This window comes from Sus scrofa, chromosome 3, assembly GCF_000003025.6.
Source record: "Sus scrofa isolate TJ Tabasco breed Duroc chromosome 3, Sscrofa11.1, whole genome shotgun sequence".
In the NCBI taxonomy this organism is placed as follows: Eukaryota; Metazoa; Chordata; class Mammalia; order Artiodactyla; family Suidae; genus Sus; species Sus scrofa.
The window spans coordinates 8,406,662-8,423,040 of record NC_010445.4 but is presented as its reverse complement, the minus strand read 5'-3'; the positions used below and the strand labels follow the sequence as shown (position 1 = coordinate 8,423,040).

Below are 16,379 nucleotides of genomic sequence, written 5' to 3'. Positions count from 1 at the left end.
TTCTTTTAAAATTACTAATGAATTTTATTACATTTATAGTTGTATGATCATCACAACCCAATTTTATGGCATTTCCATCCCAAACCCCCATCCTACCCCCTAATCTTTCTCATTTGGAAACCATAAGTTTTTCGAAGTCTGTGAGTCAGTACTGTTATGCAAAGAAGTTCATTGTGTCCTTTATTTTATTTTATTTTATTTTATTTATTTATTTTTGTCTTTTCTTGGACTGCACCTGCGGCATATGGAGGTTCTCAGCCTAGGGGTCCCATTGGAGCTATAGACGCTGGCCTACGCCAGAGCCACAGCAATGCAGGATCTGTCTGCGACCTACACCACAGTTCACAGCAACACCGAATCCTTAACCCACTCAGTGAGGCAGGGATCGAATCCACAACCTCATGGTTCCTAGTCGGATTCGTTAACCACTGCACCACAATGGGAACTCCTGTCCTTTTTTCTTAGGCTCCGCATGTAAGTGATAGCATTTGATGTTGGTATCTCACTGTCTGACTTCACTTATCATGATAATTTCTAGATCCATCCATGTTGCCGCAAATGCCGTTATTTCTTTCAATGGCTGAGTGATAGTCCACTGTGTATATCTATCACATCTTTTTTTTTTATTACTCAATGAATTCATCAGATCTGTAGTTGTATAATGATCATCACAATCCAATTTCACAGGATTTCCATCCCACAACCCAAGCACATCCCCCACCCCCCAAACTGTCTCCTACAGAGACCATATGTTTTTCAATGTCTGTGAGTCAGCATCTGTTCTCCAAAGAAGTTTAGTCTGTCCTTTTTTCAGATTCCACATGTCAGTGAAAGCATTTGATGTTGGTGTCTCATTGTACGGCTGACTTCACTTAGCATGATAATTTCTAGGTCCATCCATGTTGCTAAAAATGCCCTTATTTCTTTCCTTTTAGTGGCTAAGTAATATTCCATTGCATATATGTACCACATCTTCTTGATCCACTCTTCTGTCGATGGACATTTAGGTTGTTTCCATGTCTTGGCTATTGCAAAGGGTGCTGCAATGAACATTGTACCACATCTTCTTAATCCACTCCTCTGTCAATGGACATTGAGGTTGTTTCAGTCCCATTTTATAGATAAAGTGAGAAACAGCTCTAAGTGCTGATCTCAAATTTGAACCCACATATGCCAGCTCCCCAGTACCTGGCACCAAGAGCTTGCCTCTGCTTGTCACTCAGCATGACCCCTGCCCCATCTTCATTCTCCTTGAACACTTTACTTCTTTTGTAAAAATCATAAATATCTATTTTTCTGATTTCACAATGAAGACATACACATAAAATTCCAAGCAATGTAAATTTACTATTTGTTGTTGTTGTTGTTTTTGTTGTCTTTTTGCCATTTCTTGGGCCACTCCCGCAGCATATGGAGGTTCCCAGGCTAGGGGTCGAATCAGAGCTGTAGCCCCTGCCTATGCCAGAGCCACAGCAGCGTGGGATCCGAGCTGCGTCTGCGACCTACACCACAGCTCACGGCAATGCCGGATTGTTAACCCACTGAGCGAAGGCAGGGATCGAACCCGCAACCTCATGGTTCCTAGTTGGATTTGTTAACCACTGCGCCACGACGGGAACTCCTATTTTTTATTTTTATTTATTTACTTATTTGGCTGTGCCCAAGGCATGTGGAAGTTCCTAGACCAGGGATCGAACCTGTCCCACAGCAGCGACCTGAGGCACAGGAGTGACAACCCTAGATCTTTAACCTGCTGTGTCATGAGGGAATGCTTACTGTTTTGTTTTTTTTGTTTTTGTTTTTTTTGTTTTTTTTTTTTTTTAGATAAAATTAAGTCCCCTCTCTCCTCAACCTCAAAATCATCACCATCAACTATTTTGTGTATTTCCTTTTGACCTGTAGGCATTTATGAATTTTTCTAAAAATGTGCTGGAGTTCCCATTGTGGCTCAGTGGTTAACAAATCCGACTAGGAACCATGAGGTTGTGGGTTCAATCCCCGGCCTTGCTAAGTGGGTTAAGGATCCGGCATTGCCGTGAGCTATGGTGTAGGTTGCGGACACGGTTCAGATCCCGCATTGCTGTGGCTCTGGTGTAGGTGGACGGCTACAGCTCCGATTAGACCCCTAACCTGGGAACCTCCATATGCCAAGGGAGCAGCCCAAGAAATGACCAAAAAAGGGGGGGGGGCTTTCTCTGTACTCTTTTGCACGTTGCTTTATTCACTTATTAATTTGTTGTGAACTGCTTCTTGGATTTAGAACATCTATATCTTCTGCATTTTTTTTTCTGTCTTTTTAGGGCCACATCCACAGCATATGGGAGTTCCCAAGCTAGGGATCGAATCGGAACTACAGCCGGCCTTCACCACAGCCATAGCAATGCCAGATTGGAATCTGTGACCTACAGCACAGCTCACAGCAACGCTGGATCCTTAACCCACTGAGCAAGGCCAGGGATTGAACCTGCATCCTCATGGATACTAGTTGGGTTTGTTACTGCTGAGCCACTGTGGGAACTCCTATATCTTCTCATTCTATTTAACAGCTTCATTTTTCCATTGTTACCATAAATTATGTAGTCAGTGCCATTCCAGTGGACTTTAGGGTTGTTTCCAGTTTTTCATTATTTCAAACAATGCTGCCATTAGCACCTTTGTGCATCTAGCTTTGCACACTTGTGTAACTATTTCCGTAGGCTAAATTCCTGGAAATGGAATTTCTGAGTCAAAACCATGCACATTTAAAATTTTAATAAATATTTTGACCTCCAGAAGGACTGTATTAATTTGCACTTACACAATGAGCACCTGTTTTCTGCACATACTTGCCAGGTTGATGCTATAATTTTTTTTGTTTTGTCAGATAGGTGAAAAGTATTTTATTATTGCATTATTTTGCATTACTTATTGTTAAGGTTGAACACATTTGTTAGTAATTTCTGTTTCTCTGGTGAATTGTTTATTCGCATCCTTTGTTCACATTTGTTTGGGTTGCTTTTTTTTCTTATCAACTCATAAATCTTTCTTATATATACTGTATCAATCTTTTCATGTGTGTTAGAAATATTTTCCTAGTTTAATGCTTATAGTTTGACTTTTCCGTATATAAGTATTAGCTCCGAATGGGATCAAATGTAAACCTTTTTGGTTTGTTTCTGACTTTCATGTCACTTTAGAAGGACCTCCTCCCCTCCAAGATTCTAAGAATGTTCACCTACTTTTCCCTTTTAATGTTTTGTTTTTACATTTAAATCGTTTGGTGTAATGAATGAACTAGAAATCTAGCTACCCACACGCTTCCTTGACTGGCTAATTGTTCAAGAAACAATTATCAAATGATCTTTTTCCCCACCACGCATGTGCCATCTTTATCCCAGGTGCAGCTAAATTCCCAGGTGCATTTGCTGCTATTCCTGGACTCTCTTCTGATGATGTTGCCCGTCCTGTGCCAATCCCAGATTACTGTGCTTTCTTTTCAACTTTCAGTATTTAGTAGGCCAGGCACCTCCGTTACTTATAGGTTTCAGAATGTTCTGGTTTTTCTCATTATCATTCTGGATGAAATTTTTGAATTATTTTATCAAGTTTCCCAAATTATCCTTTTGGGATTTAGAGATGAAGTTGAATTTGGAGGAAATTTACATCTCTTAGCTTATGGACTCCTTACCTAAGAACTAGTTATCACTCTGCTTAGTCAAGTCTTCCTTGGTTGAGTAACTCAAAGGACTTTAGTTTTATTGATTAACCGAAGGTAGGTCCTGTACATTTCTTGTTAAATGTTACTCCTAGATATTTTATGATTCTTGTCACTCTTATAAACGAAGTATTTCCTCTTGTTAATTTTCTAACTAGTTATTAAAAAGCTGTTGGAAATCCTGCCACTTTTGACAACATAGATGGACCTTGAAGGTACGATGCTAAATAAGTCAGAGAGAGAAAGATAAATACTGTATGATCTCACTTAATGTGGAGCCTGAAAAAAAAGAAAGAAAAAGAAAGACAAGGAAACCAAATTCGCCAATCTCATAGTTACAGAGAACAGAATGGTGGTTGCCAGAGGTGGGGGAAAATGGGGGAAGGTAGTCAGATGGTACAAACTTGCAGTTAAATTACTACGTCCTGGGGAGGTATAGCATGGTAACTATAGTTAACAATACTGGATCGTGGAGTTCCCGTCGTGGCACAGTAGTTAACGAATGTGACTAGGAACCATGAGGTTGCGGGTTCGATCCCTGCCCTTGCTCAGTGGGTTGAGGATCCGGTGTTGCTGTAAGCTGCGGTGTAGGTCGCAGGTGTGGCTCGGATCCCTCATTGCTGTGGCTGTGGTGTAGGCCGGCAGCTGTAGCTCTGATTGGACCCCTAGCCTGGGAACCTCCATATGCCGCAGGTGCGGCCGTAAAAAGAAAAAAAAAAAAAAAAGAAACAGACAAACAAAAACAATACTGGATTGCATGTTTGAAAGTGGCTAAGAGAAAGTAGATTTTAAAAGTTCTCATCACAAAAAAAAAAAAAATTTAACTATTTGTGGTGATGGATGTTAACTTATTGGGGTGATCATTTCACAATATATACATATATCAAATCATGCTGTGCACCTACAGTGTTATATGTCAATTATAGCTCAATTTTTAAAAAATAAGTAAAACATTGAAAAGCTATTCCTTGTTCTTAACTTTTTTTACTTTATTTATTTATTTAAATTAGTTAGTGGATTTTATTACACTTAACTCTTATCTCTGTCCACACCCTCTCTTATGAAGCTCATTCTTGGCCTTGTGTACCAGTTTTATCGTGATGACTCCTGGTTGTCTCTCCCAAACCATCATCATTTCATCTCTAAATTGGTATCTACTAAATTTCAAAAATTCTCATACCATTGTCATAATTTTTCATATTCTCTATACCACCTATACTATTATTTACTATTTTTCTTTAAACCAACTCATTAAAAATAAATTTAGCCTTATCTCGTGCAATAATGGCCATGAAATAACAAATAGCCTGATGTCCTGATTATAACGTCTCTAATGTGCGTGAAAATAATTTCAAAGCTATTAATGCTTTAAAAATGTCCTTCATACCTACCATTTAAAAACACCTCTGGTGTTGTCTCTTACATTTTTTGAATCTCTGGTCTAGCTGATAACAAATCGTTCACCCCGAGTATTCATCATTGCTTCAGAGTCAACATTCTTCCCTCAAAGCCCCTCTCAACTCCACTTTCCATGCTTTGTCAAGCTGATTACTTCCTCCATCACTTGAGCTCCAACCTTGAGCTTCTCAGATGCCCCATTCACATCCTTCATCCCCATCCACAGGATGTTTTCTTCAGCTGTATCTTGCAAACTGTCCCTTGCCCCCCCATTCTCCCAGACACTCTTTTTATCCTCCTCCCTGGATTCATTCTTGAAGACCAGCATCTTGCTTTGAGGCCTGTCTTTGTGAACCAGCTTCATCAAGGTTGACTCACTGCCCTCTGCATTATTTAAACACAGATGCTGCCCCCACCCCATCCCGGCAGATAATCACACTGTGAGCTTGGGACTTGCCCTTCTCCCTCTGCTCATCCAAACCTTACCTGTACTTTGAGGCTCACTGTCCAGGAAGCCTTGTCAGATGAGTCCAGCCCTTTCCCTCTCTCACTCCTGGAGCACTGCCTTGTGTCGAGCTCATCTCCCTGAACAGACTATAAGCTGCTTGAGGACAGGCTGCAGTCTGAATGTTCATTGTGCACTGGTGCATGGCCACGCACATGTCATCAGATGCTCAGTGAGTGCTTGCTGAGTCACTGCATGGTGGCATTCCTAAAGACTTACCTCCAATTTCACCTCTCCCTTTCACTTGTCATAGTAACCCTCCCTGTACCACCTCCAACTCCCACCAACCAAGGGCAAGAGGGAGAACGAAACAGGTGTAAGAAAGGCAGCACACACACTGAAATATAAGAAGCCAGCTCTAGGATCGTTAGTCTTTTAATATATTATTCTGAAAAGAAAGGAATTAAAAAAAAATTCCTGACATCTCTTCTGTTTTTTTTTTTTAATTTAAATAAATACCCTGCCCGCCCCCCACCCGCTAAAATTTCCCTCCTTCCCCATCACCCCACCCATCCCTGGTGCTAGACCCTCACCCCCCAGCTAAGTAAGATGCCTGTTTCAGAGCAGGCCACGCTCACTACCAAATACTGGCGACTTGTAAATACTGTAAATGAGTCCTCTGACCCTCAGCTCACCGGAGCCCCTCTCTTCTGCTGCACTCCCCACGCCAGACCAGTCCCCAGCTTTGAGACTGGCATGGATGCGGGGTGGGGGGCGGCGCTTTAGGCACCGGGGAGAGTGCCAACTTGGTTCCCTTTACTTGCCTGCCATTCCCCGCTCCCTGTGCAGGAGTAGGTCAGAAGGGCCCAGAATTGCCTTCCGGACTAAAATAAATAACAAAATAAATACCACCTCCCCCAGTCCCCACTCTCTAAGAGTCCCTCTATCTCTCACTCTCTAGTCCCGGTCACTGACCCGCCCCCTTCTTCCTCCCTAACCCTTCCCTCCTCCCCCATGCTGGCCTCCGGCTTGGCCTTTGCCCTTTGCCCTTTCAAGAGGAGGGGTCCACTTTGCTCAGTGGGGAGAGCAGAGAAGGGCCTCACTGCCGACCTCAAGCAGACCCTCCCCCAAATTTCTGGGGGTGCCGCTTGGCGCCCCAAACGCGGTGGGCCTGGCAGACCCCCCCCATCTCGGGGGGGGGGTAGGGTGGAGGGAGGGGTTCTCCCTGGCTCTCTCTCACCTGGTCTTTCAAGCGCCCCTCTTTCAAGGCAAGTCTCCCGGGGAGAGCCCAGGCACCCCCGCCCCGACCCCAGTTCGGGTGCCCCAGCCCCCCGCCCTCCTCAGATGGCAGTGTCCCAGAGGACGGTGTGCTGCCGGCGGCAGGGCGGGGTGCCGGACTTGCGGGGCTCGGGCCCGCGCCGCCAGCTGGGGAGGATGGGCATGCTCTCCTGCTTGCAGAGGCCGCGGTCCGGGCGGTGGCGCGCCTTGATCTCCTTGCACACGCAGCGCTTGCGCTCGATCACCTCCAGCAGCTTGCCGTCGCGCTCGCGGGCGGGCTGGGGCGGCAGGGGCAGCGGCAGCGGCAGCGCAGGGTGGGTCTGTGGCCTTCCTCCCGCCGCCGGCCCGACGGGGGAGGAAGGAATACAGGGGTGGGGGTCAAGGACCTCAGAGACACCAGGCCCTGTCCCCACCTCCGAGACCGGGGCATCGCCCAGAAGCAAGGCCTCGCCTGCCGGCCGCCAAGGCCTCGTCCTCTCCCCCACCCCCACTCCGCACCCTGGTGCAGGCAGGGCCTGTTTCACCCCAGGAAGGGGCGCCTTTTAAACACTGGCTTCCCAGTAGGGTGCGGTTTTTTTTTTTTTTTTTTTTTTTTTCATCCAGAGGGGATGTCTTTTTCTAAACGCACAAAGGCGCACGTCGGCCAGTGACGGCCCTGCCAGGCTACCCATCTTAAGCAGCCTCTTCCCAGGATCTCCACGCCCCACTCCTTACACGGCGGTCCCGGCCTGAACTCTTCCCATTCTTCCACACCCGGGCCTTCTTCCCTACCTGCTCCTTCACGAATAAAAAGCCCAACCCCATCTCCCTCCTCACCTGGCTCAGGGCATCCCTGGGCTGGCTGCAGGGCCGGGGAGTGTGGAGCGCGGCCTGCCGGACTCCTGAGGTGGAGGCGGAGCGCCCCAGGCGGTAGCCTCCCGTGAAGTCTGAGGCCAAAGAATGAGGGGTGAGAAGACGAGACCTCCGGGTTCCCCTCCCCCAGTTCCTTGAGGACAGCCCCTGCCAGGCTGCCCCCTCCCCGCCACTCATCAGAGGAGGAAAGGGGATGGAGACCTGGTATTAGGATATATTCCCCCCAACCCGCCCCATCTGTGCACCCGGCTATGCAGACAGTGTCACCTCCATTGCGGTGGCAGGCGGGGAAGGTCTGGCAGGGTATGGGCAGCGCCGTGCGGTTCCCTCCTCGGTCTCCTCCGTGGTGGATCCTGGCCAGCAGGCCCTCTGCCCCCTGGCTCCTCACTGGGATCCCTGATGTCACAGGGCCTCTGTCCTCACGCTCCACCTTGCTTGGACCCTCGGCACTGCCATTCCAGGCCCGGGCATTGTCCCCAACTGCTGCTGGGGTGACAAGGAGAGTTCAGAGTCTGTACAGTGGAAAGGGACTTGCCGTCCCCCCAGCTACACCCACCGTGGCCTGGGTGGACCAGAAGTAACCTCGGGTAACAGCAGGGAAGGGAGGGCCCCTGCTTCACGCTCCCCCAACACATACACACACAGGAGGGACTCCAGTCCTGGCACCACTCCTGGGCTAAGAGTCCTATTTACTGCTGCCAAACCCTTTTCCCTGTTCAGAGGGATCTCCCCTACCTCAGCTTTGCCGTTAGAGCCCCTCCAGCCCTAGACAGGGCCAGAATTAACACTGAACAGAGACCAGGGGTGCTGTTCCCCAGGAAGGAGAAAAATCCCAAATCCTGGGGTGGGGGGCATTGGGGGAAGGGCTGCATGTGAGCTAAGCTCATCTCTGAGAGGAGGCCTGGCAGAGCATTGCGTTGCCAAGCAACGGTAGGGGCCTCCCTCTCCTCTCCTCTCCCTCCTGTCTGGATGGGTTGCCATGGTAACAGCTGGGAGGCAGCTGTGTTTAGCTCCTAGTGTGCGCACACTCACAAACACACCCCTGCAGCCCAGCAAAGGGAGGGGCAGGGAGTCGAGTGGGACAGGGCAGGAGGAGGAGGCTGCTCTTGGGGCCTGATTCTACCCTGTCCCCCTCCCAGATCTTCCTGCCCATCCAGCACACACATGGGGCCCCCATCCCTCTGCTCTCCCAATGAAGTTCCCAGTTCAGGACAATGGGTTATGGCTTCCAAGTAACCCCTTCAGCACCTCCCCCAAATCACAGACATCCCTGGTCCCCCTCCCCTTTCCGCACTCCTCACTCACTGTCCAGCTCTTTTGCCTTCCTCCCTCCATACAGGACCTTCCTCTGCAGAGCCCAGCCTGCCCCAAATGTCGAGGCACCCATCTCTTCTTCTTCCTCCTCTGGTGTTCCCGTGCTGGCGATGACGTGGGCACAGGAGATGCTGGCAAAGGCCCCCCCGTCGGTCCCTTGCTCCTGCAGCTGGATCTTGACCATGGGAGATGGCGCCCCTATTCCACAGCCCTTATTCAGCACCCCCCCAGCCTTGAGGCTCTCATAGGCAGGGGGTCTCTTGAGCCCAGCTGCTGCAGCTGGGTAGGTCCAGAGGGGGGTCAGGGGGCCTGCAGTTGGGTCCGGAAGGCTGTGTGGGGAAGCCAGGCAGGCGCGGTGATGGAGAACCCCAGCTGCTGCGCCCATGGCCCCGCTGTGGGGGCTGGACTTCCCGGGCACGGGGGGCCTCGAGCTGGTGCACAGCATCCCGTGGAGGACTGAGATTTCTTTCTCCGTCTTTGGCTCCCCAGCACCAAGGGGCGGCCCAGCTGGCAGGACAGAGTGCGTGGTCACCTTGACTGCTGAGTACACCATGGTGTAAGACACGGCCTTGTCCTTGGGGGGTCCGGGAAGCAAGGCAGCCGCGGCAGGAGGGGCTGCCGGCACCCCTGCTGCCTTGGGGCAGATCATGCTGTGGGAATTGGGGAGCTCCCGCTCCCCCCGGGGCTGGCCAGAGCCCTGGGGTGGCAACGGGGTCGAGTGGCTCCGGGCTCGGCCCGAGGGTCCCAGCAGCAGCAGGTTGGCAGCGGGAGGCGGAGGCGGTGGGGGAGGCGTCTCCCGCTCCCGGGCAGGCACTTGGGGAGCTGGGGTGGAGCCGGCTGGCTCCTTGGAGTGGCAGAGGACTGGTAGCCTCGAGACCCCATCGCCAGGGGTTCGGGAAGCAGACTTGGCTTGGGGGAAGGCCAGGAGTGGAGGTCGGTGCTGGAGGAGGTTGGGGAAGGGCGGGGGGATTTCACAAGGGGTGGTCTTGGTGGGCGTCCCGTCCCTCCGGCTGGGGAGGGCAGAAGCTGGACGGCGGTGGGTGTGAGGCTGAAGGGCGTGAGGCTGGTGTGGCGTGGAGGTTGCCGTCAGTGGAGGGGCCCCATTGGCCCGGCCTTCCCCTGCCTCCTCGGGCAGCGGGTACTTCATCTCCTCATATATGGCCTCGCTCTCTTCCGAGTCCGAGTCGGCACCAGCCGGAGGGGTCGGGCCCCCACCCCCAAGAGGGGGCCCAGTCAGGCCCCCTCCACTTCGCCCTCCTCCCCTGAAGACATCCCCCACCATCTCAATGTACACAGGCTCTTCTTCCTGGGCACCCACCTCAGGGTCCCCAGCTACGCAGGACCCCCGACTGAGGCGCTGAAGGGGCAGGTTCCCCCCTCGAGGAGATGGGGCTGGGGGACAGGACTCATCGAAGGAGACAGAGAGCTGGGTGTTGGGGCTCCGCCTGGGCTTCTGTGGTGGAACCTTCCGGCTGGACTCGCGGCCCTCTGGGGTCGGCTTCTGTGAGCCTGGGCGGGACGTGAAAGAGAAAAAGAAACCGGGGTCGTAGTCGGGAAAGGAAATGGGGAGACTCATGGTTGACCTCTTGACTCATTTGCAAGGACATTTCTGCCGCTTTATTTTCCCCACAGCTCTCAACTTGCAGCCCTAGTGGCTTCTTTTCCTACCAGTGAGCCTCCAGTCCTAATGAGCTCCCCAGAATCTGCAGCTCCTACCTTAAATTCTCTCCCACCCGCCAGGCCCTCCGAGGCCACCCATTTTCCAAGAATGAACTTTTCAAGGAGCTTCCCCTGCCCTTGGATGGTTCATCTCAGGCCCTTCCAAAAAGGACCCCCCACTCCCTCTGAGAATGGAACCTTCCACTTCCTTGGTTCTTCCCTGAATGAACCCTCCAGGCAGGCCTCCCTTGGCCTGGAATGGATCCTCCCAGCTCCCCCTGGGGAGGGACACGGGTGTCTCACCTGCTTTCTTGCTGGGGGGCATCTCTGCCCCCGACCCCACCATGCTGAGCTTGGTGCTGGGGTGTCTCCGGGGCTTGGCCGGGGGTCTTCGGCTGTCCTCCGTGAGGCCCCCACCGCCGCCCCCAGGCCCGCCCCCCACACTGTCCATGCTGCCCACCGAGTGGCAGGAGAGGGAGCGTGGGGCCATGGCGCTCCGGCAGGGGTGGGGGGTGTGCTCCTGGGAGGCGGGCATCGTCATGAAGCCCATCCTGAGGGAGCGGCGCAGAGAGGCGATGTCCCGCACTCGCACCCCGGGCCCTGGGCCAGCCCCGGGCCCTGCCGGGCCTGAGGGAGCCACCTCCTTACTGGAGCTGAGGAGAGAAGGCCCAGATGGAGCAGAGGTCGGGCCTGAGGCCTGGGCCTCCCTTTCTTCCATCCTAAGAGGGGTTTGCAACCCTGTGGCCCCCCAGAGAGGAGGAAGGAGGCTGGGTGGGGACGGGGGGAGCCCAAAGGTCCAAAGCATTAATGTAGAAGCTTCAGCCGGAATCCCTAGGCTTTAAAAAAAAAGGCCAGGAAATTGAGGGCAGGGATGAGAGAAGGGGTGAGCCTGTGCTCAGAGCGGCATCACTGGAGGTGGCCGATCCCAGCCTGGGCAGCTCCGGCACACAGACGTGCGGACCGCTTCATACGTGGAGATGCAAACCCAGGCGGCACAGCCCCGCCTGGCACATGCACCTGCCACCACAGCTCTGCTGCTTCTCACTCTCACGCTGGCCCACACCTGGCCTCTGGCCTCCCCTTGTGTCCAGCTACTGCGGCCTACGCTCCCACACCCCACCGCGCCTCCTTCCCAGACCCCAGCTGCACCGCATCATCAGAGCAGCCCCCCTGCCACTGATCCTTTTCTCTCATATCCTTTCTTCCTTCCCTTCTTTCTTCCTTCCTTTTTTCTTTCTTCCTTCCATCCTTCCGTTCTTTCTTTCTTTCTTTCCCTCTCTCTCTCTCCCTCGGGGCTGTCTTCTCTGTCACCCTCCCAGACTCACCCCCACTCCCTTTCACTGTCCATGAGCTTCTGTGTGAAGGAAAGGGGGGCAGCTGGCAGGGAAGAGGGGAGAGCTGCTGTGGGGTGGGCTCGTATTAAGGCCCTGTCTACTAACCCTTCATTAGGGAGAGATCACTGCAGTGATAGCTCTGATTAATCTAATTAACAACAAGAATTAAACTCCACAGTTTTGAGGGAGAAGGGAGCAGGGAGGTGGTTCTGACTCAGGCTCCAAGAGGCTGTGCCATCAAGGGGAGTGAAGAAGAGAAGGGAGCAAGAGGGGAGAGGCCAGGCCCCAGGGCCGGGGAAAGGGTCAAGGGAGGGGGCAAGCAGGGAGGGGCCCTGGCCCTGGCTCTTCTGTTAGCCTCCATACACACACAGCCCTGTCACAGGAAGGGGGCCAAATGGATCTTCTCTGGTGCCCCTCAAATGACCCTGTCCCTGGACCAGGAGGGCAGCAGGGCCTGCCCCTTCCAAGGTCAGGTGACAGGGGAACCAGGAGCCAGCCCCACACTGACAGAGGGGAGGAGATTACAGGCCAGAGGTGAGTCAGGAAGGAGTGACTTGGGCCTCCGAGGATGGGGAGGAGGTGACAGGTGCCCCTGAGCTGGAAGCTGCCAAAGAGGCCAGGGCAGGGGCTGAAGCCAGAAGCCAGGAGCAGGGCAGGGACAGGGCGTGTGCAATTCCAGGTCTTCTGTACTGAGCACAGACTCAGAGACTGGACTGATGACCAGGCTGTTGGACTCAGGAAGGGCAGAAGGATGTGGTCCAGCCAGGGAAGAAGCCAAGGTGGGACAGGCAGGGTGCAATCTGGGACTGCAGCCTTACCTCCTCTTGGCCTCCTCTTCCTTGTGCTGCCTCCACTCCAGCTTGGTTTTTCGGTAGAGGAGGTTCATGTCGCGGGGCAGGAGGTGGGGGCTGGGGGGCCCTGCTCAGCGCCACCAGGCCCGGGGGGCGGCCCTCCCTGGGTCCCGGATCCACTTGGGGGGGGGATGGAAAGGAAGAAAAGAAAGATGTGGGGTGGGTGGGGGCCAGGAATGAATGAGGGGGGGGGGAAGAAAAGGAGCAGAGATGTGACTCGGGTCCTCAGAGAAAGGAAAACAGATGGAGGCTCAGAAAACCCAACACCGCCTCCAGGACCCACAGACAAACAGACATGGACAGACATGTATACACAGAGTCACACACCCTGACAAAGGTGTTCAGAGCCACAAATACACACTCTGGAGAGATCAGACTGACACAGAATCCCATCCTGTAAATACATCTTGATCTACCACATAGACAGGCCCCACAAACGTACAGCAACCCGGCAGCTACACAAACACACATTCAGACACACACACCACCAGGTCACAGACCCATATCTACAAACAGAGGACCAGACACAGAGATTGGCTAGGTAAACACAACCTAGGAACAGCCAGACATACAGACATAAACACCCCGACACACCCACAGCACACACAGACCTCCAGACCCACACAGATCAGCTGCAGAGAACTGGACGTACCTATAGACAAGGAGTTATGCCAGGGCCTACTTGCCTACACTGCACCCCGCTGGGGAAGGGGGAAGAGTCAGACTCCCCACCCCCTCTTGGGGCCTGCGGCTGGGGGGTGTCATGAGGGCAGGGCGGGGATGCTGGAGAAAGGGTGGGGGCACTGTGAGTTGGGCATCTGGAAGACCACCCATCCCTGTATCTCCATTCCCTGCCCTGCCGTCCCCCGTCCCCCTCTCCAGTCCTTCGCCTGGGCCCGGGCTTCGGTCCACCCCTATTCCTGCACCCCGGCCTTTTAGCGGTGGTCTCCGCCTCCCTCGCTGATGGCCCAAATCACCTTCTTCCTCTTTCAGGACCTGGGAGGCTCCCGGCTTCCCTCCCCCAGTCCCCGCCCCTCCATCCCACCCAGGGGTCTCCAGTCTGGCCCCATAGCTACCTTCTGAGCTGCGGCCTCCATACCTGCTCTGGTTTCCCTTCCCCCAAACACACTCTCCTCTGCGCTTTCAGCCTCACCTCTCCTCCAAGGCGCCCCTGCTCACTGCCGTCCTCTCCCTTCCCTGTTTGCTCCAAACCTGGCCGGCTTCATCCCCCTCTCCATCCAAGGGCCCCAGGTTCCCGGGCACCCCTCCCCTTCTCCTTGTCCTGCTACCCTGGGTTTCTCCGTCTCTCGCCCCGCCAATCCTCCCTACCCCTTGTCCCCCCATCCCACCTCCCCGCACCAAGCCTCCCCAATTTCAACATCACCGTACCTGGCCTGTCGGGCGCCGGCCCCCCCATGCCGGGCTCCGCCCGGAGCAGGAGGAGGGAGGAGGAGAGACAGAGAGAGACCGGGGGGGAGCCGAACAGGGCCCTGCCGCAGAGACAGCCCCGCCTCCGGGTCCGCCCCCAGACCCGCCCCCGGCCCCAAACCCACCCTTCCACACCCTCCAAGGACGGAGCGGGAGCGGCTGCGCCGCGCTGCGCCGCTAGGCTGGGGTGGGCGGCACCGGGCCAGCGGAGCCCGCGGGGGCACTCGGAGAAAGGTCGCGGGGTGCGAGGGACCCGGCGCCAGCCCGCCCCCGCTTTGGGGCGTCCGCTCCTCGCCGTCCCTCGCCCCCTGCCCGACCGGGCCGTGCTGGCTTTGGTGTCCAAGGCCCCGGCGGAGCGAGGCGGGGCGCAGCGCTCAGCGACGCCCCCCACCGGCGGCCCGGGGATGCACCCACGCGCGTACCGCGTGCGCCCGGCGCTCCCCGGGTGCGCCCCCCGCGTCCGGCCGGGGCGAGGCTGCGGCTGCGGGGCTCTGGGTGCAGTGAGGCGGCGAGGCCGGCAGGGGGGGCCGGTTTCCGGGGCCGAGGGGCTCTGAGAGTCGGGAGCCGGACCATCCACATCTTTGTCCAGCAGAGGGCGTGCTCCCATGGCCGCGCCCCATCTTCCAGACGCCCCCCCAGGTACAGGGAGGGCACCGGAGCTGGCTCGCTTGGTGCTTGTTGCTTCTGCCCCCTGCTTCCCAGGCGTCCAGACCTTGATTCACCGCCTGGGCTCAAAGTCTTTTGGCGGCCCGCCCCCACGGCCCAAGTCATCCTCCCAGTAACCTTTGACTCCGCAAAATAATGAATACAAAGAGCTTCGTAAATTGTAAATGGCTCCGTATGTTTAGAGGCGACTATATACGCCCGTGGGAGAGGTAACCTTAAAATACGTAACAGTCCTTTCACATTCACACCTTAATGTGAATAAACTTTATTTATTCATTCTACAAGTATTTAGAATACGGAGACCAAAATGCCCCTAGGACTGTAGGTACGCAGGAGTGTCTGAGTTGGTGGAAAGGGGAGGGTCCAAAGCTAAGTTTGAATAGTTGGTAGCGAGTCAGCGCCGAAGGAAGGAGGATCTGGGGGCGGAGCAGCGGGGCTGCGTTCTGAACATCGCCAGAGGGGAGAGAGTCTGGGGTGGGGGTGGGGGTTTTGTGTGGGAGGCTGCTTCCTGGACCCCACCGCTTGGGAGGCCTCAGGCTCTGGCTATGGTAGCCTTTGCTGCCAAGAAGGGAGAGAGAGAGGAGTGCAGGTTCGTTTTAACAGAGATAAAGAAAAAATATATATAAACTGGGGGCAAGGGTTTTTGCATTGTCTTGTGTTTGCCTAACCCTAACGAGTGGTTAAAAATTTCCATGAGCTAAAGCTGAGGAAGGAAGGATGTGTCAGCCAGCCAGCCCAGAGCTGGTCTCAATGCCATCAAATGCTAGCGCTGAGGCCTTGGGCAAATAACCCAATGCCTGTGAACCTCAGTTTCCTTAGGAGAAACACTGGAGCAAAACCCACCCCAACTGTGCCCAGGGCTGTTTTGAAAATTCATGAGATAATTGTGTGGAGTAGACAAATACGAAGAATTTTAATATGTTTGAAAAGAGTTCCATATGACCAAAATCAATTAGACTCCGTTTCCTTCTGAACCTGGGAATGAAGGCAGATGTGGTCATTAGACACTGCTTTTGCTAAAACAGTTCCTCTCAGAATGTTGCTTGGGGGACCAAAAAAGAGAAAATGGCAGCTGGAGGTTTATTTTTTCATGCCAAGCACATAGTAGGTCCTTTATGAGTGTGTGTGGATTCTCTGTGGTGAGGAAGGGATGGGGTGGGGAGGTGAGACGTGGGAGAGGTGGGAGGGGGCGAGGGTAGAGTCCATGCTTGTGGCCTGCCCGGTGGTTCCTCCTCAGGTCTGTCTGTACGTCTGCTTGGGTGACTGTGTGTGACCAGGAGTTGGAGAGAGAATGCAAGTCAGCACTTTCCTGAGTGTGTCTTCGTTGTTTCTCTCCATGGGAGCCAGACAGGGACACACCTGAGTGTGAGAAATGTCTCTGCTCTATCACTGTGGACCTTGCTGAACCTCCTGGGTCTCCATGTCCTCACTGAGGAATAATACGATGCCTGGGATTTGAT

The 16,379-nt window shown here is 53.8% G+C and overlaps 1 protein-coding gene across 5 annotated transcripts; it reads right to left on the bottom strand.

Annotated features, from left to right (window-relative positions):
• Positions 4,542-14,343, bottom strand: NYAP1 (neuronal tyrosine phosphorylated phosphoinositide-3-kinase adaptor 1). Of its 5 annotated transcripts, XM_013995448.2 has the most exons (8): positions 13,979-14,194; positions 13,478-13,608; positions 12,793-12,944; positions 10,944-11,293; positions 8,973-10,490; positions 7,935-8,153; positions 7,632-7,741; positions 4,543-7,135 (listed from the first exon to the last, which is right to left on the bottom strand). In XM_013995448.2, exons 3-8 carry the CDS (start codon positions 12,858-12,860, stop codon positions 6,878-6,880), a joined length of 2,523 nt encoding a protein of 840 aa, XP_013850902.1. In that variant the 5' UTR covers positions 12,861-12,944; positions 13,478-13,608; positions 13,979-14,194; the 3' UTR covers positions 4,543-6,877. The 5 variants fall into 5 exon arrangements, with proteins under 5 accessions (XP_013850904.1, XP_013850902.1, XP_005661966.1 ...); XM_013995450.2 differs by having other exon boundaries at positions 4,542-7,135; positions 7,935-8,150; positions 13,478-14,194; XM_005661909.3 differs by lacking the exons at positions 13,478-13,608; positions 13,979-14,194 and adding an exon at positions 14,215-14,343.